The sequence below is a fragment of the Engystomops pustulosus genome, chromosome 3 (assembly GCF_040894005.1).
Source record: "Engystomops pustulosus chromosome 3, aEngPut4.maternal, whole genome shotgun sequence".
In the NCBI taxonomy this organism is placed as follows: domain Eukaryota; kingdom Metazoa; phylum Chordata; class Amphibia; order Anura; family Leptodactylidae; genus Engystomops; species Engystomops pustulosus.
The window spans coordinates 5,220,081-5,243,241 of NC_092413.1; the positions used below are offsets into that span (position 1 = coordinate 5,220,081).

The 23,161-nt window shown below is 50.3% G+C and overlaps 1 protein-coding gene across 5 annotated transcripts in view; it reads right to left on the bottom strand.

The window, feature by feature from the left end:
- Positions 1-584: 584 nt before the first annotated feature.
- SLC29A1 (solute carrier family 29 member 1 (Augustine blood group)) overlaps positions 585-23,161 on the bottom strand; it is a 55,675-nt gene continuing 33,098 nt past the window's right edge. For all 5 annotated transcript variants that reach the window (XM_072139806.1, XM_072139807.1, XM_072139808.1 and 2 more), the window contains exons 2-13: positions 12,447-12,490; positions 12,262-12,343; positions 11,872-12,095; positions 11,650-11,789; positions 11,439-11,573; positions 5,035-5,132; positions 4,799-4,895; positions 4,648-4,715; positions 4,228-4,336; positions 4,006-4,091; positions 1,603-1,802; positions 585-1,307 (exon numbers count right to left, since the gene is read on the bottom strand). In XM_072139806.1, the coding sequence (XP_071995907.1) occupies positions 1,196-1,307; positions 1,603-1,802; positions 4,006-4,091; positions 4,228-4,336; positions 4,648-4,715; positions 4,799-4,895; positions 5,035-5,132; positions 11,439-11,573; positions 11,650-11,789; positions 11,872-12,095; positions 12,262-12,343; positions 12,447-12,469 (1,374 nt within the window). In that variant the 5' untranslated portion in view covers positions 12,470-12,490 and the 3' untranslated portion in view covers positions 585-1,195. The remainder of the gene's footprint in view (positions 1,308-1,602; positions 1,803-4,005; positions 4,092-4,227; positions 4,337-4,647; positions 4,716-4,798; positions 4,896-5,034; positions 5,133-11,438; positions 11,574-11,649; positions 11,790-11,871; positions 12,096-12,261; positions 12,344-12,446; positions 12,491-23,161) is intronic.

The following is a 23,161-nucleotide window of genomic DNA, read 5'->3' on the forward strand; positions in this document are numbered from 1 at the left end:
GTGGTGACCATGTGTACGAGTGTCTGTGTGTATGTGGTGACCATGTGTACGAGTGTCTGTATGTATGTGGTGACCATGTGTACGAGTGTCTGTGTGTATGTGGTGACAATGTGTACGAGTGTCTGTGTGTATGTGGTGACCCTGTGTACGAGTGTCTGTGTGTATGTGGTGACTATGTGTACGAGTGTCTGTGTGTATGCGGTGACCATGTGTACGAGTGTCTGTGTGCATGTGGTGACCATGTGTACGAGTGTCTGTGTGTATGTGGTGACCATGTGTACGAGTGTCTGTGTGTACGAGTGTCTGTGTGTATGTGGTGACCATGTGTACGAGTGTCTGTGTGTACGAGTGTCTCCATGTATGTGAAGTAGCTGTGATCTATGGTCTCCATGTACGATAGAGCCGGTCGTACTCCTCCCCTGATCTGCGGACGCTCGGTTGGCGGGGGAGGGAGGCAGCGCTTATGCTCCGCCCCCGGCTGCTGCGGGCGAGTGTATGTAGCCTCACACTGCAGGTTATTACCACAAGACTAAGGTTACTTCCCAGCGAGTGAAAGCTAAAAAATGTAACACAAGAAGCAAAACTAAATGTAAATGTTGTTATTTTACCAATTATTAATTATGTTAATTCCATAAAAAAACATTTTTTCATCTTTTTTTGCAGATGAGAAACAAAAAGGCAAAAGAAAAAAATATCTGAACTACAGAATAAAAAACAACTGCTAAATGTTATCAGAAAGAAGAGTCAGTAAGAACTGCAAGGAGGCAACTCCTCCCCCTGTAAACAATCCGCCGGCTCCTCGGGGGCGGGGTTACCAGACTATTTATACAATGATACATAAAATAGTAACGGGATATGCGGCTGAATGCCGGGAAACATCTCCTGGCACTGAAGAGTTGCATTGTGGGTAATAGACGACTTGTGGCAGTCACAGCTCGGGCACTTTGTGAAGATCAGTGTTATGTCCAGCGCCTTGTTATACAATCCGGGACCCGCAGCAGGAATTTCACTTTCTTTGGTACGACAGGGACAGCGGGCGGGGAAGCAGCCAATAAAAGCAGCCGCAGCAGCGATGTAGGAACAGTCATATGTTGTATGAGGGGCCCCAACTCCGCACCATGAGGAGAAGGTTCTTCATGAGGTGCACTAAATACACACGAGGTAGCACTGGACTCCGCGAGGCTCCGTGGGGGGCTCAGACCAGAATACGCAGCAGGAAGGAGAACCCTGCTCCAAGCGCCAGACCCAGCGACAGGAAGAACGCCATGATGGCTCCGGCGGTCTCCGCCTCGTGCACGTTCACTTTCCTGAGGAACATCAGAATAACACAATATCAAGGTCAGTCTAATATAAAGGGTGTGTATATAAAATGGAAACAACAAATCCCTCCCCCTTTTATAACCCCGCCCATGAGGAGTCAAAGTAACCATGAAGAGCAAAAGAATGACCCCTCCTCTCTATGGGAAACTAAAGTGGGACATTTCTTGATCAAGCCCCAAACTCATGTAACTCTCTATGAGATGACAGGACCCCAGGGGGAGCAGAGCCCCAGTGCACAGATGATGGAGGTTGCAGTACCAGGGGAGGGGGATATATACTTACTTGGGGCCAAAGCACATGCAGAGACTGGCCAGGTAGCCATTGGACAGCGCAAAGAACACCATGATGCAGATGTACCAAGCGTCGTGGGCCAGGTAGACGGGTAGGTAGCTGCGGGGCATCACGTTACACAGCATGAAGAGGGGCAGGAACACCAGGCGAGCCGCCACCATGATAGGCAGAAGTTTACTGTCCTTACCGGGCTGCAGAGGACACAACACAGCAGAGGCGTCGTTACATGGACAGCTGGGGTATTGCACATCAGCAGCAGAACATGAGACTGTGGCCGGGGGTGGGGGATCTGGGGACTGGTTTTACAGCTCCTAAAGGGCTTTGTCAACTCATTACCATGGAAGCTCGTGACTGTGGCTACTCTGGGGGCACTGTGACTATTGGCTACTCTGGGAGCACTGTGACTATTGGATACTCTGGGAGCACTGTGACTATTGGCTACTCTGGGAGCACTGTGACTATTGGCTACTCTGAGGGCACTGTGACTATTGGCTACTCTGAGGGCACTGTGACTATTGGCTACTCTGAGGGCACTGTGACTATTGGCTACTCTGGGGCTATTTATTGGCTACTGTGAGGGGTATAGTAGTCACCTCAATGAGAGCCAGAGAACAGTAATATGTGATAAGAAGGTGGAGGAGATGAACTGAAGAACCCTAAAATGTTGTGTTGCTAATGCAGTAGAGACAATCTGTGGCTGGAAGAAGCTGACATGGCAGCCGGGTAGAAGAAGAGATCCCTCTGATCCAAGACATCCTCCTTCTCCAGATATCACAATCCTGTCCTGTCTTACACTACATCACATTTATCCTCCAGCATCAGGCACCGGGATAAATCTGCTGCAGTATGAGGTCGTCTCTCACTCTGCTTGGTTCCTGTCCTGTATCTATGTAGTAATAATAAGTAGTGAGGTTGGTTCTGGTCTTGTATCTTTGTAGTAATCCTTTTTCTGATATCATATCTATGAGGTAAGTTTGGTCCTGGTCCATAAGCAGGTAACTATCCTGGTTCTGGTGCTGTTTTTATACACCACAATCACCAGCATAGTCTTAAACTTCTGCCTTTGTGGATGTATCATAAAACTAATGTGTGTAGGGGGGGGTTCCTAAAATCCACCAGTTATGGGCCCCAAAATTCTTGGTGTCGGCCCTGTGTATCCCTGTCTGCTGGACTGGGCCGGGTCCGATTGGCTGTAGGTGAGGGATTTTTTGATGTGTTTGCGGTGAAGTTTCAGGTTTATTGGAAATGTATTGAATCTTTCCTGAAAATTACAGGAAGATTTACTCACCAGCAGAGGGCAGCACCTCCCCCACCATGTGTCCTGCAGATTATTACACCACTGACACCCCCCACCATGTGTCCTGCAGATTATTACACCACTGACACCCCTCACCATGTGTCCTGCAGATTATTACACCACTGACACCCCTCACCATGTGTCCTGCAGATTATTACACCACTGACACCCCTCACCATGTGTCCTGCAGATTATTACACCACTGACACCCCTCACCATGTGTCCTGCAGATTATTACACCACTGACACCCCTCACCATGTGTCCTGCAGATTATTACACCACTGACACCCCCCACCATGTGTCCTGCAGATTATTACACCACTGACACCCCTCACCATGTGTCCTGCAGATTATTACACCACTGACACCCCTCACCATGTGTCCTGCAGATTATTACACCACTGACACCCCTCACCAAGTGTCCTGCAGATTATTACACCACTGACCCTAATGAAGAACATCGCTCAATATCCTCCACCTCCTGACAGGTACAGAGTGATAGATCCTGCAGATTATTACACCACTGACCCCGCTGCAGAACATCGCTCTACATCCTCCACCTCCTGACAGGTACAGAGTGATAGATCCTGCAGATTATTACACCACTGACCCCACTGCAGAACATCGCTGTACATCCTCCACCTCCTGACAGGTACAGAGTGATAGATCCTGCAGATTATTACACCACTGACCCTGCTGCAGAACATCTCTCTATATCCTCCACCTCCTGACAGGTACGTAGTGATAGATCCTGCAGATTATTACACCACGGACCCGCCCAATTATGTGTACTGCAGATTATTACACCACTGACCCCCCCTCACCATGTGTCCTGCAGATTATTACACCACTGACCCCGCTGCAGAACATCGCTCTATAATCTCCACCTCCTGACAAGTACATAGTGATAGATCCTGCAGATTATTACACCACGGACCCCGCTGCATAATCTCCACCTCCTGACAGGTACATAGTGATAGATCCTGCAGATTATTACACCACTGACCCCGCTGCAGGACATCGCTCTTCCCCTCTACCTACAGAGGGCCGCATAGTTCGCTATTCTGCAGGCTATTGCACCCCTGCTCATACTCACCCACATGACCAGGGACGTGAGGCTGCGTCCGGCCCAGTCAAACAGGTTAAAAAGCAGAAAACACGACACCGGGATGAAATATTTCCCTGCAGAGATAAGAGAAAGGGTTAATATCCGGGCCCCCACATCTCTGTTATAGGGGGGGGGGGGGGGGTGTCACATGACCGAGAGTCCGGAGGGTCACATCTAATTGTGGGTAATTCTCTGGCCCTTGGTACTTACCCCACTCAGAGTCACCGGCGATGGTGGACTGGACGTCCGCGGTGACTGACGGGAATATTCCGATGGTGACGGTGAAGACGAGACAAACGGACAGCGCCAGAACCCAGATCTACAACCAGATATGGACCGTTATACTGGGGGCTGTGGGAGGGGCTAATTAGTGTGGTCGTGGGAGGGGCTTAATAGTGTGGTCGTGCGAGGGGCTTAATAGTGTGTTCGTGGGAGGGGCTTAATAGAGTGGTCGTGGGAGGGGCTTAATAAAGGTTTGTGGGAGGGGCTAAATAAATGTGTTGGGGGAGGGGCTTACTACAGTGGTTGTGGGATGGCTTAATAAAGGTGTTGTAGGAGGGGCTTAATAGTGTGGTCGTGGGAGGGGCTTAATAGAGTGGTCGTGGGAGGGGCTTGTCCAGCACCACTCACCTTCTTCAGGATGCTGAGGATGGACTGCTTCTCGGTGGCGCTGGCTCCTGGCTCGGCACCGTGGTCACCTGAAGAGGACAAGACAATTGTATTTGCCCCTGACCTTGAGACTGACCCCCGCAGAGAGCAGATTGCCCCTCGCTGCACTCACCCTTCTGCAGCAGATCCTTCTTCAGCTCCACGTCATTGGGGGAGCTGTTCACGGAGTTATTCTTCAGGTTCTCCACCGTGTAGAACTGGTAGAATTCCTGAAAAGATCCAGAACCTGAGCATCGGACCTCCCCACCCATCACGTATAGGAGAGACCATTATATATATACATATATAACTGACACACTGTGACAAGGCATCAGCTGTGAGATAGATCCCCGTTATCTCCGCACTCACCAGTTTACCGAGAGCGAAATAGGAGAGAAGCGCGAGGAGGATGACCGCACAGGCCGTGATGAAGTAGCCAAAGGCGCTGTCCTCCAGCGCGGAGCCGCCTGCAAGACACAGAGTATTACTGGGACTCCCTACAGAGGAGGGGGAGTATTACTAGGACACCCTACAGAGGGGGGAGTATTACTGGGACACCCTACAGAGGAGGGGAGTATTACTAGGACACCCTACAGAGGGGGGAGTATTACTGGGACACCCTACAGAGGAGGGGAGTATTACTGGGACACCCTAGAGAGGGGGGGGGGAGTATTACTGGGACACCCTACAGAGGAGGGGGAGTATTACTGGGAAACCCTACAGAGGAGGGGGAGTATTACTGGGACACCCTACAGAGGAGGGGGAGTATTACTGGGACACCCTACAGAGGAGGGGGAGTATTACTGGGACACCCTACAGAGGAGGGGGAGTATTACTGGGACACCCTACAGAGGGGGGAGTATTACTGGGACACCCTATAGAGGAGGAGGGGGGTATTACTGGGACACCCTACAGAGGAGGAGGGGGGAGTATTACTGGGACACCCTACAGAGGGGGGAGTATTACTGGGACACCCTACAGAGGGGGGATTATTACTGGGAAACCCTACAGAGGGGGGGGGGGAGTATTACTGGGACACCCTACAGAGGGGGGGGGGGGGAGTATTACTGGGACACCCTACAGAGGAGGGGGAGTATTACTGGGACACCCTACAGAGGAGGAGGGGGGTATTACTGGGACACCCTACAGAGGAGGAGGGGGGAGTATTACTGGGACACCCTACAGAGGAGGAGGGGGGTATTACTGGGACACCCTATAGAGGAGGAGGGGGGTATTACTGGGACACCCTACAGAGGAGGAGGGGGGAGTATTACTGGGACACCCTACAGAGGAGGAGGGGGGAGTATTACTGGGACACCCTACAGAGGAGGGGGAGTATTACTGGGACACCCTAGAGAGGAGGGGAGTATTACTGGGACACCCTATAGAGGAGGGGAGTATTACTGGGACACCCTACAGAGGAGGGGGAGTATTACTGGGACACCCTACAGAGGAGGGGGAGTATTACTGGGACACCCTACAGAGGAGGGGGAGTATTACTGGGACACCCTACAGAGGAGGAGGAGTATTACTGGGACACCCTACAGAGGAGGAGGGGGGAGTATTACTGGGACACCCTACAGAGGAGGGGGGAGTATTACTGGGACACCCTACAGAGGAGGGGGGAGTATTACTGGGACACCCTACAGAGGAGGGGGAGTATTACTGGGACACCCTACAGAGGAGGGGGAGTATTACTGGGACACCCTACAGAGGAGGGGGAGTATTACTGGGACACCCTACAGAGGAGGGGGAGTATTACTGGGACACCCTACAGAGGAGGGGGAGTATTACTGGGACACCCTACAGAGGAGGGGGAGTATTACTGGGATACCCTACAGAGGAGGGGGAGTATTACTGGGACACCCTACAGAGGAGGAGGGGGGAGTATTACTGGGACACCCTACAGAGGAGGAGGGGGGAGTATTACTGGGACACCCTACAGAGGAGGGGGAGTATTACTGGGACACCCTACAGAGGGGGGAGTATTACTGGGACACCCTATAGAGGAGGGGAGTATTACTGGGACACCCTACAGAGGAGGGGGAGTATTACTGGGACACCCTACAGAGGAGGGGGAGTATTACTGGGACACCCTACAGAGGAGGGGGAGTATTACTGGGACACTCTACAGAGGAGGAGGGGGGAGTATTACTGGGACACTCTACAGAGGAGGAGGGGGGAGTATTACTGGGACACCCTACAGAGGAGGGGGAGTATTACTGGGACACCCTACAGAGGAGGGGGAGTATTACTGGGACACCCTACAGAGGAGGGGGAGTATTACTGGGACACCCTACAGAGGAGGGGGAGTATTACTGGGACACCCTACAGAGGAGGAGGAGTATTACTGGGACACCCTACAGAGGAGGAGGGGGGAGTATTACTGGGACACCCTACAGAGGAGGGGGGAGTATTACTGGGACACCCTACAGAGGAGGGGGGAGTATTACTGGGACACCCTACAGAGGAGGGGGAGTATTACTGGGACACCCTACAGAGGAGGGGGAGTATTACTGGGACACCCTACAGAGGAGGGGGAGTATTACTGGGACACCCTACAGAGGAGGGGGGAGTATTACTGGGACACCCTACAGAGGAGGGGGGAGTATTACTGGGACACCCTACAGAGGAGGGGGAGTATTACTGGGACACCCTACAGAGGAGGGGGAGTATTACTGGGACACCCTACAGAGGAGGGGGAGTATTACTGGGACACCCTACAGAGGAGGGGGAGTATTACTGGGACACCCTACAGAGGAGGGGGAGTATTACTGGGACACCCTACAGAGGAGGGGGAGTATTACTGGGATACCCTACAGAGGAGGGGGAGTATTACTGGGACACCCTACAGAGGAGGGGGAGTATTACTGGGACACCCTACAGAGGAGGAGGGGGGAGTATTACTGGGACACCCTACAGAGGAGGGGGAGTATTACTGGGACACCCTACAGAGGGGGGAGTATTACTGGGACACCCTATAGAGGAGGGGAGTATTACTGGGACACCCTACAGAGGAGGGGGAGTATTACTGGGACACCCTACAGAGGAGGGGGAGTATTACTGGGACACCCTACAGAGGAGGGGGAGTATTACTGGGACACCCTACAGAGGAGGGGGAGTATTACTGGGACACCCTACAGAGGAGGGGGAGTATTACTGGGACACCCTACAGAGGAGGGGGAGTATTACTGGGATACCCTACAGAGGAGGGGGAGTATTACTGGGACACCCTACAGAGGAGGGGGAGTATTACTGGGACACCCTACAGAGGAGGAGGGGGGAGTATTACTGGGACACCCTACAGAGGAGGGGGAGTATTACTGGGACACCCTACAGAGGGGGGAGTATTACTGGGACACCCTATAGAGGAGGGGAGTATTACTGGGACACCCTACAGAGGAGGGGGAGTATTACTGGGACACCCTACAGAGGAGGGGGAGTATTACTGGGACACCCTACAGAGGAGGGGGAGTATTACTGGGACACTCTACAGAGGAGGAGGGGGGAGTATTACTGGGACACCCTACAGAGGAGGGGGAGTATTACTGGGACACCCTACAGAGGAGGGGGAGTATTACTGGGACACCCTACAGAGGAGGGGGAGTATTACTGGGACACCCTACAGAGGAGGAGGGGGGAGTATTACTGGGACACCCTACAGAGGAGGAGGAGTATTACTGGGACACCCTACAGAGGAGGGGGAGTATTACTGGGACACCCTACAGAGGAGGGGGAGTATTACTGGGACACCCTACAGAGGAGGGGGAGTATTACTGGGACACCCTACAGAGGAGGAGGGGGGAGTATTACTGGGACACCCTACAGAGGAGGGGGAGTATTACTGGGACACCCTACAGAGGAGGGGGGAGTATTACTGGGACACCCTACAGCGGAGGGGAGTATTACTGGGACACCCTACAGAGGAGGGGGAGTATTACTGGGACACCCTATAGAGGAGGGGAGTATTACTGGGACACCCTACAGAGGAGGGAGTATTACTGGGACACCCTACAGAGGAGGGGGAGTATTACTGGGACACCCTACAGAGGGGGGAGTATTACTGGGACACCCTATAGAGGAGGGGAGTATTACTGGGACACCCTACAGAGGAGGGGAGTATTACTGGGACACCCTACAGAGGAGGGGGAGTATTACTGGGATACCCTACAGAGGAGGGGGAGTATTACTGGGACACCCTACAGAGGAGGGGAGTATTACTGGGACACCCTACAGAGGAGGAGGGGGGAGTATTACTGGGACACCCTACAGAGGAGGGGAGTATTACTGGGACACCCTACAGAGGAGGGGGGAGTATTACTGGGACACCCTACAGAGGAGGGGGAGTATTACTGGGATACCCTACAGAGGAGGGGAGTATTACTGGGACACCCTACAGAGGAGGGGGGAGTATTACTGGGACACCCTACAGAGGAGGGGAGTATTACTGGGACACCCTACAGAGGAGGGGGAGTATTAATGGGACACCCTACAGAGGAGGGGAGCATTACTGGGACACCCTACAGAGGAGGGGGAGTATTACTGGGACACCCTACAGAGGAGGAGGGGGGAGTATTACTGGGACACCCTACAGAGGAGGGGGAGTATTACTGGGACACCCTACAGAGGAGGGGGAGTATTAATGGGACACCCTACAGAGGAGGGGAGCATTACTGGGACACCCTACAGAGATGACGGCGAGGAGGGGGGAGTATTACTGGGACACCCTACATAATGATGGGGGCGCAGGGGATGAGTTCTGTTTTCTGCAGACATAATCCAGAGACTTGTTCACATTTAGGATATTGGAGAAGTAATTACAAGTATAAATGACGCGGTTTGGCCTCATCCCGGGGTCTTTATCAATCTTGTAACAATAGTGTTGAAAACAATGGCCATTACATGCAGTGTCACAGTCTGGCCACAGGATGGCGTGCTTGAGCTGCAGCCGTGTTGTCCTCTCCCACCTATAAGTTCCTTTGGGCCGGTCTCCTGGAGGATCCATTAGTGTGGGATTAGCGGATCATTATGGAGGAGATAATCCTAGGTCATTCCACCTACAGCTTTATGTGCCGGGAAGTCAAAGGTCAACTACAAAGAGTAGGATTTCCTATAGTTATTGTTGTAGGGCTTGTCTTCCTTCTCTAGGTCCTAGTGCCCTCCTGGTGTTAGGGTCAGTCCCAGGGTATGCAAAGGTCATCCTATCACATGACTCAGGGAACCAGGATGTTCTCCACAGGAACCTCCCCCAACCCTCCGGGCCAGAAGCCATGTGTGGTTCATGTGGAGCCCCTGACTGCACTGATGAGGTACATGACATGAGGCCTGTGGTGTCTGGTCGGAGCCTCTTCCTCTTGTGGCCTGACTTCTGCTGAATATGCAGGAGACGTCTACTTCAGGGACAGCGGGGGGGGGGGGGGGGGTGTTCTGGTGGTTCTTCCGCTTCCTTTTTTGAGAAAACTTGATATCATTGTAAGAAGAGGATCAGATGTAGGAGACCACTGGGTGACAGCTCCCTCCTGCACGTGAATATTGTCGTCCTCCTCCTGCATTGGCGGATTTGCCCCATTCAGTCCATAGTCTGTCCCGGGGTCAGATGTGTATGTAGGACCTTAGACGACACAACTAAAATACCAAATGATGAAGACATCATGAGAAGTCTGAGGGACACGAGGGGTGATTGGAGGCCCCATGGCGGTCCCCTGCATCTGATGATACACAAGATATTCCATGTGTAACGGGCAGGAGAACTTATAGCAGAATGACCGGGACGTCTTGTGGTAAGAGCCTGGAGGATACGAGTGCAGGGCCGGAGATGAGGACCTAATGTGTCACCAAACCGGTTTGACTTTGGGCCACTCCTCAGGACGTTATCTAAGAGATCTCCCTCGTTTTCACACTTTAATTGCCTTAAAGGAAATCTTTCACAGTGAAGGAACAGACAGAGGTCAAGACAGACAGTGTTCACCATAAGTAGCTGGTAATCCAGGTAACAGGTCAGGGCAGGGAGCACAGGGTCAAGTTCAGGAAACAAGCCGAGGTCAGAGGTCAAAAGGTGCAGGAAACACTTTGCCTGGGCTGGAAAACTATGGAATGAGATTGTTCAGACGCCTCCCTGTGGGTTAGGTGCCTTATAGCCCTAGGGGTCCCCTACACAGAGCCGGGCAGTGCACACACACAGAACAAGAGGACAGGGGCGGTAAGTTGCCCCCCAGCCTGACCCCTGGTGGGAACCAGATTTGGACACCGTGGAGGTAACAACCAGTATCCAAATATCAATGACCTTCCACGAGCTGGAAATAAGTGAGGACCAAGATGAAGAGTCTCCGATCAGACATCCCAGATACAGACGCTGCAGGCGTCTCCTCTCACGTCATGTACCTCATCAGTGTGGTCAGGGACTCCAGAACATCAGAAGACCCTCACAATCAGTGGGAAAGACCATGGGTTTTATGTATTTAACCCTTTCCATGACTGGTGGCTCTAGATCTACGCCACGTTTGACCCATTCCAGCACGTCTGTTACATCATCACTGGGTGCAGCCTGATGAAGGCCCCAGGACAAGGCCGACACTTCTATTTATACACAACAAAACATAGAGAATCCAGGACGTTCCTGGGGTCCTGGATCTAGTCCGTAGCCGGCGGTGGGATGTCCATACACATAGAGGGTTAGATGATGCATGGGGATGATAGGGATGATAGGGATGAATCATACAAGGTCATAGTCCCCTCCCGCTGTAGGATTATAGTAAAGGGCCGGTGCTACTTACTGGCCAAGGCGCAGATCATGGAGAAAGCTGCGAAGGTCCCCGCCAGGCCCTGACCGCTCATTATGGGAGCCGTGTAGCTCGCTGGGAAGAGCGCGGCCATCCCGAAGAGACTGCCCTGGAGGAGGGCGCCGAATGCTGGAGACACAAGAGAGAGGTCAGATCCAGGGGCCGGGGTAACCCCGCGCATAGTCCCCCCACCCCCATCACTCACAGTTTATAAAAACGATTTTGATCATAGTCAAAGTGAAGAAGGTGACCGGGGAGAACTCGATCTTCACAAATATGGCGGTCAGCAGGAAGACCAGGAAGATGGCGACCAGGCTGCCGGCGATCCGGATGTTCTGAGGGATTCTGATAGGATGAGAAGTCAGAGGAATTATACACATGCGGCACCACCACTTCCCCTAGAGCTGCGCCCCCTGTGGTCACTCACCGGCGGTGCAGGATGGAGTTCAGGCAGGTGAAGATGAGGAGGGGTAACATGGCGCACAGGGTCATCACATTGTTGAACTTGCTCTGCAGTGGGGTCCGCACCGGCTCCAAGGATCTCATCTCCGTCTCACTGATGTTGAGTGAATTCGAAACATTGAGGAAGTCGGAGTCATCACCGGGGGCAATTCTATCAGTAGCCGGCTCCGCCAGACGACTGGTGAAGTACTGAGGGGCAGGAGAAGATTATCAGCTGCTACATACAGTATTATACCCCAGAGCTGCACTCACTATTCTGCTGGTGCAGTTACTGAGGGTATCCTGAGGTGGGAGGGGTAGATTCCTATAATTACCCCTCCTCTGGGGCTCAGATACTCCATTGCTCCTCACTCACCAGAGTTGCGGTCATGAAGAAGTTCCATGGTAAGAGGGTCCCGAGCCCCAGCATGAAGAATATCAGCCAGACACCATTGTACCTGCGAGGGGAGAATATCAGGTTATAATATCATAACCCCGGAGGAGCCGCCCGCAGTGCAGGACACAATCCCACAGCCCTGTAACATTGTGACGGAAGCTCACCTGTCCTTAGGCGGGGAGGTCATGGCGAGTCAGGAAACTGAAGCCTGAGGAAAAACATGGAAAATGTGAGGATCTGAGGTCGTCTCACCAATATGTCAGTAATCTTTCCATATCTGCGAGAGCGGAGGAGCAGATTATCCTCAATGTGCCGGGAACAGGAGACATCCGGCATCTGGTCTCCAGCTCAGAGACACCCGAGTATTAGAGGAAAACAACTCGAGTACTACCAGGGGCCTTCACGGGGCCTACATGGGTCCTACATGAGGCCTACACGAGACCTACACGGGGCCTACACGAGACCTATACGAGACCTACACGGGGCCTACACGGGGCCTAGACGAGGCCTACACGAGGCTTACACCAGACCTACACGGGGCCTACACGAGACCTACACAGGGCCTACACGGGGCCTACACGAGGCTTACACCAGACCTACACAGGGCCTACACGAGACCTACACAGGGCCTACACGAGACCTACCCGAGGCCTACACGAGACCTACCCGGGGCCTACACGAGACCTACACGGGGCCTACACGAGACCTACACGAGGCCTACACGAGACCTACACGGGGCCTACACGAGACCTATACGGGGCCTACACGGGGCCTAGACGAGGCCTAGACGAGACCTACACGGGGCCTACACGAGACCTACACAAGATCTACACGGGGCCTACACGAGACCTATATGAGACCTAGACGGGGCCTACACGAGACCTACACGGGGCCTAGACGAGGCCTACACGAGACCTACACGGGGCCTACACGAGGCCTACACGAGACCTACACGGGGCCTACACGAGGCCTACACGAGGCTTACACCAGACCTACACGGGGCCTACACGAGACCTACACAGGGCCTACACGAGACCTACCCGAGGCCTACACGAGACCTACCCGGGGCCTACACGAGACCTACACGAGGCCTACACGAGACCTACCCGAGGCCTACACGAGATCTACACAAGACTTACACGAGGCCTACACGAGACTTACACGAGGCCTACACAAATCCTTCTCATATAATCTCCGTTTCATATAATCTCCTCGTATAATCTCCCCCCTCCTCATATCTCCTCCCTCTGCCTCATATAATCTTCCTCCTCCGCCTCATATAATCTCTCCCCCTCCGCCTCATATAATCTCTCCCCCTCCTCACATAATCCCCCCCTCCTCCTCATATAATCTCCCCATCCACATATAATATCCCCCCTCCTCCACATATAATCTCTCCCCCTCCGCCTCATATAATCTCTACCCCTCCTCACATAATCCCCCCCTCCTTCTCATATATGCACCCCCCCTCCTCCTCATATAATCCCCCCATCCACATATAATCTCCCCCCTCCTCCACATATAATCTCCCCCCTCCTCCTCATATAATCTCCCCCCTCCTCCTCATATAATCCCCCCTCCTCCTCATATAATCTCCCCCCTCCTCCTCATATAATCCCCCCTCCTCCTCATATAATCTCCCCTCCTCATATAATCCCCCCTCCTCCTCATATAATCCCCCCTCCTCCTCATATAATCCCCCCTCCTCCTCATATAATCTCCCCTCCTCCTCATATAATCTCCCCTCCTCCTCATATAATCCCCCTCCTCCTCATATAATCTCCCCTCCTCCTCATATAATCCCCCCTCCTCCTCATATAATCCCCCCTCCTCCTCATATAACCCCCCCCCCCCTCTCATATAATCTATTTTTGCTCCGGTTCCCCCTCCCCCATCTCTCACATAAATCAGCTGAACAAAGTCCATCAAATTCCCCATAAAAAGCCGATAAACGTCCGAAGCCAGTAACCGGCGCCAGAGGAATCCGAGGGGAACATGAAAATGTCCAGAACTGGGAAAAACAAGAACTCGGGAGGGAGCAGCGATGACGGTATTATATGAGGCCCTGGGGGAACATCAGGCTGTGGCCCCATTCAGGATCGGGCCCGCCCCCCCCCCCCCCCCATGTAGGATCAGGTCCGGGGCCCCCCCATGTAACATATCAGGCCCGGGGCCCCCCCATGTAACATATCAGGCCCGGGGCCACCCATGTAGGATCAGGCCCGGGGCCACCCATGTAGGATCAGGCCCGGGGCCACCCATGTAGGATCAGGCCTGGGGCCCCCCATGTAGGATCGGGCCCGGGGGCCCCCCCATGTAACATATCAGGCCTGGGGCCCCCCATGTAGGATCAGGCCCGGGGCTCCCCATGTAACGTCTCTGGCCCGGGGCCCCCCATGTAGGATCAGGCCCGCAATCTCTCGCCCAATGTGCCCACCATGTACAAATGATTTCCCCAGGGGATCGATAAAGTTTTATCGTATTGTATATTTTAACACAAATATTTCCATGACATTGTTCATAGCAACCAGCCTTAGCAACCAATCACGATGCAGTTTCCGGTCCTCTAAGATACGGGGAGTCACATGATGCAGACCGCCTGATATGTCATGATATGTCATATGTCACCGGCCTGATATGTGGGGGGGCACCTTATTATGAAGGGTGTGGGGCGCCCCCTCAGGGAGAAGCCAGCGCCGATATCAGACGTCTCACCACCCTCCCCCAACATCTGCCTAATCCTGGAGACCGCAGGAGGAGGGAGGGAATCGGTCCCCACACAAGGGCCCCTTATTGTAGCACACAGGGGCCCCGGATTCTCAGGAACAGCGTCCTCCCGGACCAGACACCCTCTTGTTGTACGGTTCTCTACATGACGATGATCAGGGTGGTTCTAACGCTTTCTCCTTCCTAAAACTGGAGCCACCGCCATCACCATGGCAACCCGCGGCAGACAACCTGCACCCGGAGCGAGAAGAGACTTATGTTATCAGTGAGGACTGGGGTCTATGGTTAGTCCAGAGCTCCAAGCTTAATATGGTGTGGGGTCTAATACTAATACAGAGGTCGGGTGTGGGGTCTGATATTAGTATAGAGGTCGGGTGTGGGGTCTGATATTAGTATAGAGGTCGGGTGTGGGGTCTGATATTAGTATAGAGGTCGGGTGTGGGGTCTGATATTAGTACAGAGGTCGGGTGTGGGGTCTGATATTAGTACAGAGGTCGGGTGTGGGGTCTGATATTAGTATAGAGGTCGGGTGTGGGGTCTGATATTAGTACAGAGGTCGGGTGTGGGGTCTGATATTAGTACAGAGGTCGGGGGTGGGGTCTAATACTAATACAGAGGTCGGGTGTGGGGTCTGATATTAGTACAGAGGTCGGGTGTGGGGTCTGATATTAGTATAGAGGTCGGGTGTGGGGTCTGATATTAGTACAGAGGTCGGGTGTGGGGTCTGATATTAGTACAGAGGTCGGGTGTGGGGTCTGATATTAGTATAGAGGTCGGTGTGGGGTCTGATATTAGTATAGAGGTCGGGTGTGGGGTCTGATATTAGTATAGAGGTCGGGTGTGGGGTCTGATATTAGTATAGAGGTCGGTGTGGGGTCTGATATTAGTATAGAGGTCGGGTGTGGGGTCTGATATTAGTATAGAGGTCGGGTGTGGGGTCTGATATTAGTATAGAGGTCGGGTGTGGGGTCTGATATTAGTATAGAGGTCGGGTGTGGGGTCTGATATTAGTATAGAGGTCGGGTGTGGGGTCTGATATTAGTACAGAGGTCGGGTGTGGGGTCTGATATTAGTACAGAGGTCGGGTGTGGGGTCTAATACTAATACAGAGGTCGGGTGTGGGGTCTGATATTAGTATAGAGGTCGGGTGTGGGGTCTGATATTAGTACAGAGGTCGGGTGTGGGGTCTGATATTAGTACAGAGGTCGGGGGTGGGGTCTAATACTAATACAGAGGTCGGGTGTGGGGTCTGATATTAGTATAGAGGTCGGGTGTGGGGTCTGATATTAGTATAGAGGTCGGTGTGGGGTCTGATATTAGTACAGAGGTCGGGTGTGGGGTCTGATATTAGTACAGAGGTCGGGTGTGGGGTCTGATATTAGTATAGAGGTCGGTGTGGGGTCTGATATTAGTATAGAGGTCGGGTGTGGGGTCTGATATTAGTATAGAGGTCGGGTGTGGGGTCTGATATTAGTATAGAGGTCGGTGTGGGGTCTGATATTAGTATAGAGGTCGGGTGTGGGGTCTGATATTAGTATAGAGGTCGGGTGTGGGGTCTGATATTAGTATAGAGGTCGGTGTGGGGTCTGATATTAGTATAGAGGTCGGGTGTGGGGTCTGATATTAGTACAGAGGTCGGGTGTGGGGTCTGATATTAGTATAGAGGTTGGGTGTGGGGTCTGATATTAGTATAGAGGTCGGGTGTGGGGTCTGATATTAGTATAGAGGTCGGGTGTGGGGTCTGATATTAGTATAGAGGTCGGGTGTGGGGTCTGATATTAGTATAGAGGTCGGGTGTGGGGTCTGATATTAGTATAGAGGTCGGGTGTGGGGTCTGATATTAGTATAGAGGTCGGGTGTGGGGTCTGATATTAGTACAGAGGTCGGGTGTGGGGTCTGATATTAGTACAGAGGTCGGGTGTGGGGTCTGATATTAGTACAGAGGTCGGGTGTGGGGTCTGATATTAGTATAGAGGTCGGGTGTGGGGTCTGATATTAGTACAGAGGTCGGGTGTGGGGTCTGATATTAGTACAGAGGTCGGGGGTGGGGTCTGATATTAGTATAGAGGTCGGGGGTGGGGTCTGATATTAGTATAGAGGTCGGGTGTGGGGTCTGATATTCGTATAGAGGTCGGGTGTGGGGTCTGATATTAGTACAGAGGTCGGGTGTGGGGTCTGATATTAGTACAGAGGTCGGGTGTGGGGTCTGATATTAGTACAGAGGTCGGGTGTGGGGTCTGATATTAGTATAGAGGTCGGGTGTGGGGTCTGATATTAGTACAGAGGTCGGGTGTGGGGTCTGATATTAGTACAGAGGTCGGGTGTGGGGTCTGATATTAGTACAGAGGTCGGGTGTGGGGTCTGATATTAGTACAGAGGTCGGGTGTGGGGTCTGATATTAGTATAGAGGTCGGGTGTGGGGTCTGATATTAGTATAGAGGTCGGGTGTGGGGTCTGATATTAGTATAGAGGTCGGGTGTGGGGTCTGATGTTAGTATAGAGGTCGGTGTGGGGTCTGATATTAGTACAGAGGTCGGGTGTGGGGTCTGATATTAGTATAGAGGTCGGGTGTGGGGTCTGATATTAGTACAGAGGCCGGGTGTGGGGTCTGATATTAGTATAGAGGCCGGGTGTGGGGTCTGATATTAGTATAGAGGTCGGGTGTGGGGTCTGATATTAGTATAGAGGCCGGGTGTGGGGTCTGATATTTGTATAGAGGTCGGGTGTGGGGTCTGATATTAGTACAGAGGCCGGGTGTGGGGTCTGATATTAGTATAGAGGTCGGGTGTGGGGTCTGATATTAGTATAGAGGTCGGGTGTGGGGTCTGATATTAGTACAGAGGTCGGGTGTGGGGTCTGATATTAGTATAGAGGTCGGGTGTGGGGTCTGATATTAGTATAGAGGTCGGGTGTGGGGTCTGATATTAGTATAGAGGTCGGGTGTGGGGTCTGATATTAGTATAGAGGTCGGGTGTGGGGTCTGATATTAGTACAGAGGCCGGGTGTGGGGTCTGATATTAGTATAGAGGTCGGGTGTGGGGTCTGATATTAGTATAGAGGTCGGGTGTGGGGTCTGATATTAGTACAGAGGTCGGGTGTGGGGTCTGATATTAGTATAGAGGTCGGGTGTGGGGTCTGATATTAGTACAGAGGTCGGGTGTGGGGTCTGATATTAGTATAGAGGTCGGGTGTGGGGTCTGATATTAGTATAGAGGTCGGGTGTGGGGTCTGATATTAGTATAGAGGTCGGGTGTGGGGTCTGATATTAGTATAGAGGTCGGGTGTGGGGTCTGATATTAGTATAGAGGTCGGGTGTGGGGTCTGATATTAGTACAGAGGTCGGGTGTGGGGTCTGATATTAGTACAGAGGTCGGGGGTGGGGTCTAATACTAATACAGAGGTCGGGTGTGGGGTCTGATATTAGTACAGAGGTCGGGTGTGGGGTCTGATATTAGTATAGAGGTCGGGTGTGGGGTCTGATATTAGTACAGAGGTCGGGTGTGGGGTCTGATATTAGTATAGAGGTCGGGTGTGGGGTCTGATATTAGTACAGAGGTCGGGTGTGGGGTCTGATATTAGTACAGAGGTCGGGTGTGGGGTCTGATATTAGTATAGAGGTCGGGTGTGGGGTCTGATATTAGTATAGAGGTCGGGTGTGGGGTCTGATATTAGTACAGAGGTCGGGTGTGGGGTCTGATATTAGTACAGAGGTCGGGTGTGGGGTCTGATATTAGTACAGAGGTCGGGTGTGGGGTCTGATATTAGTATAGAGGTCGGGTGTGGGGTCTGATATTAGTACAGAGGTCGGGTGTGGGGTCTGATATTAGTATAGAGGTCGGGTGTGGGGTCTGATATTAGTATAGAGGTCGGGTGTGGGGTCTGATATTAGTACAGAGGTCGGGTGTGGGGTCTGATATTAGTACAGAGGCCGGGTGTGAGGTCTGATATTAGTATAGAGGTCGGGTGTGGGGTCTGATATTAGTACAGAGGTCGGGTGTGGGGTCTGATATTAGTACAGAGGTCGGGTGTGGGGTCTGATATTAGTACAGAGGTCGGGTGTGGGGTCTGATATTAGTATAGAGGTCGGGTGTGGGGTCTGATATTAGTACAGAGGTCGGGTGTGGGGTCTGATATTAGTATAGAGGTCGGGTGTGGGGTCTGATATTAGTATAGAGGTCGGTGTGGGGTCTGATATTAGTATAGAGGTCGGGTGTGGGGTCTGATATTAGTACAGAGGTCAGGTGTGGGGTCTGATATTAGTATAGAGGTCGGGTGTGGGGTCTGATATTAGTATAGAGGTCGGTGTGGGGTCTGATATTAGTATAGAGGTCGGGTGTGGGGTCTGATATTAGTACAGAGGTCGGGTGTGGGGTCTGATATTAGTATAGAGGTCGGTGTGGGGTCTGATATTAGTATAGAGGTCGGGTGTGGGGTCTGATATTAGTACAGAGGTCGGGTGTGGGGTCTGATATTAGTATAGAGGTCGGGTGTGGGGTCTGATATTAGTATAGAGGTCGGTGTGGGGTCTGATATTAGTATAGAGGTCGGGTGTGGGGTCTGATATTAGTATAGAGGTCGGTGTGGGGTCTGATATTAGTATTATATATATAGACCCAAAGTGTGTAAAGCAGTCAGTGAGAGGAGGGGGAGGAAGTGTCCGGGTTTGGGGAATGTTTTCTGCAGGAGTTGGACCTCTCATACAGCTACAGGCAGAGGGACTACAAGGATCAGAACCTTCTACACCACGTGGTCCATTCCTTGGTCTTCACTCAGTTTCCATGCAGGACATTGTCCCCTGTCACACGGGAACACGGGTAACGCAGAACTTGTAATAGGAAACATTGGACTGGCCACAGCCCCGAGTCCTGATCTACACCCAATAGAAAACCTCAGGAAAATCCTTGGTGTCAAATTTATGGCACAGAAACCCCCAAGGTCCGGTGATACCCGCCGGAAGACATAGGGTTAATTTTACTCATACGTAGAAGTGGTGTATAAATAGAGATCTCTGCGGCCCGAATCATGTGACCCGGGAAAGCATCAATTACAGCCCAGGAGGGGAGTAGTACAGTGCACATATACAGGAGAAGTAGTACTGTGCACTGTATATATACAGGAGAAGTAGTACTGTGCACTGTATATATATACTGGAGAAGTAGTACTGTGCACTGTATATATATACTGGAGAAGTAGTACTGTGCACTGTATATATACAGGAGAAGTAGTACTGTGCACATATACAGGAGAAGTAGTACTGTGCACTGTATATATACAGGAGAAGTAGTACTGTGCACTGTATATATACAGGAGAAGTAGTACTGTGCACTGTATATATACAGGAGAAGTAGTACTGTGCACTGTATATATATATCCAGGAGAAGTAGTACTGGGCACTGTATATATACACAGGAGAAGTAGTACTGTGCACTGTATATATACAGGGGAAGTAGTACTGTGCACTGCCCATATATACAGGAGAAGTAGTACTGTGCACTGTATATATATACAGGAGAAGTAGTACTGTGCACTGTATATATACAGGAGAAGTAGTACTGTGCACTGTATATATACAGGAGAAGTAGTACTGTGCACTGTATATATATACAGGAGAAGTAGTACTGTGCACTGTGTATATATACAGGAGAAGTAGTACTGTGCACTGTATATATATACAGGAGAAGTAGTACTGTGCACTGTATATACAGGAGAAGTAGTACTGTGCACTGTATATATATATACAGGAGAAGTAGTACTGTGCACTGTATATATACAGGAGAAGTAGTACTGTGCACTGTATATATACAGGAGAAGTAGTACTGTGCACTGTATATACACAGGAGAAGTAGTACTGTGCACTGTATATATACAGGAGAAGTAGTACTGTGCACTGTATATATACACAGGAGAAGTAGTACTGTGCACTGTATATATATATACAGGAGAAGTAGTACTGTGCACTGTATATATACAGGAGAAGTAGTACTGTGCACTGTATATATACAGGAGAAGTAGTACTGTGCACTGTATATATACAGGAGAAGTAGTACTGTGCACTGTATATATATATACAGGAGAAGTAGTACTGTGCACTGTATATATACAGGAGAAGTAGTACTGTGCACTGTATATATACAGGAGAAGTAGTACTGTGCACTGTATATATACAGGAGAAGTAGTACTGTGCACATATACAGGAGAAGTAGTACTGTGCACTGTATATATACAGGAGAAGTAGTACTGTGCACTGTATATATATACTGGAGAAGTAGTACTGTGCACTGTATATATATACTGGAGAAGTAGTACTGTGCACTGTACATATATAGAGGAGAAGTAGTACTGTGCACTGTATATATACAGGAGAAGTAGTACTGTGCACTGTATATATATACTGGAGAAGTAGTACTGTGCACTGTATATATACAGGAGAAGTAGTACTGTGCACTGTATATATACAGGAGAAGTAGTACTGTGCACTGTATATATACAGGAGAAGTAGTACTGTGCACTGTATATATACAGGAGAAGTAGTACTGTGCACTGTATATATATACAGGAGAAGTAGTACTGTGCACTGTATATATATACAGGAGAAGTAGTACTGTGCACTGTATATATATACAGGAGAAGTAGTACTGTGCACTGTATATATACAGGAGAAGTAGTACTGTGCACTGTATATATATACAGGAGAAGTAGTACTGTGCACTGTATATATATACAGGAGAAGTAGTACTGTGCACTGTATATATATACAGGAGAAGTAGTACTGTGCACTGTATATATACAGGAGAAGTAGTACTGTGCACTGTATATATACAGGAGAAGTAGTACTGTGCACTGTATATATATACAGGAGAAGTAGTACTGTGCACTGTATATATATACAGGAGAAGTAGTACTGTGCACTGTATATATACACAGGAGAAGTAGTACTGTGCACTGTATATATACAGGAGAAGTAGTACTGTGCACTGTATATATACAGGAGAAGTAGTACTGTGCACTGTATATATACAGGAGAAGTAGTACTGTGCACTGTATATATACAGGAGAAGTAGTACTGTGCACTGTATATATACAGGAGAAGTAGTACTGTGCACTGTATATATACAGGAGAAGTAGTACTGTGCACTGTATATATACAGGAGAAGTAGTACTGTGCACTGTATATATATACAGGAGAAGTAGTACTGTGCACAGTATATATACAGGAGAAGTAGTACTGTGCACTGTATATATATACAGGAGAAGTAGTACTGTGCACTGTATATATATACAGGAGAAGTAGTACTGTGCACTGTATATATATACAGGAGAAGTAGTACTGTGCACTGTATATATATACAGGAGAAGTAGTACTGTGCACTGTATATATATACAGGAGAAGTAGTACTGTGCACTGTATATATATACAGGAGAAGTAGTACTGTGCACTGTATATATACAGGAGAAGTAGTACTGTGCACTGTATATATACAGGAGAAGTAGTACTGTGCACTGTATATATACAGGAGAAGTAGTACTGTGCACTGTACATATATACAGGAGAAGTAGTACTGTGCACTGTATATATACAGGAGAAGTAGTACTGTGCACTGTATATATACAGGAGAAGTAGTACTGTGCACTGCCCATATATACAGGAGAAGTAGTACTGTGTACTGTATATATACAGGAGAAGTAGTACTGTGCACTGTATATATACAGGAGAAGTAGTACTGTGCACTGTATATACACAGGAGAAGTAGTACTGTGCATTGTATATATATATACAGGAGAAGTAGTACTGTGCACTGTATATATATACAGGAGAAGTAGTACTGTGCACTGTATATATACAGGAGAAGTAGTACTGTGCATTGTATATATATACAGGAGAAGTAGTACTGTGCACTGTATATATACAGGAGAAGTAGTACTGTGCACTGTATATATACAGGAGAAGTAGTACTGTGCACTGTGTATATATAGGAGAAGTAGTACTGTGCACTGTATATATACAGGAGAAGTAGTACTGTGCACTGTATATATGCAGGAGAAGTAGTACTGTGCACTGTATATATATAGGAGAAGTAGTACTGTGCACTGTATATATACAGGAGAAGTAGTACTGTGCACTGTACATATATACAGGAGAAGTAGTACTGTG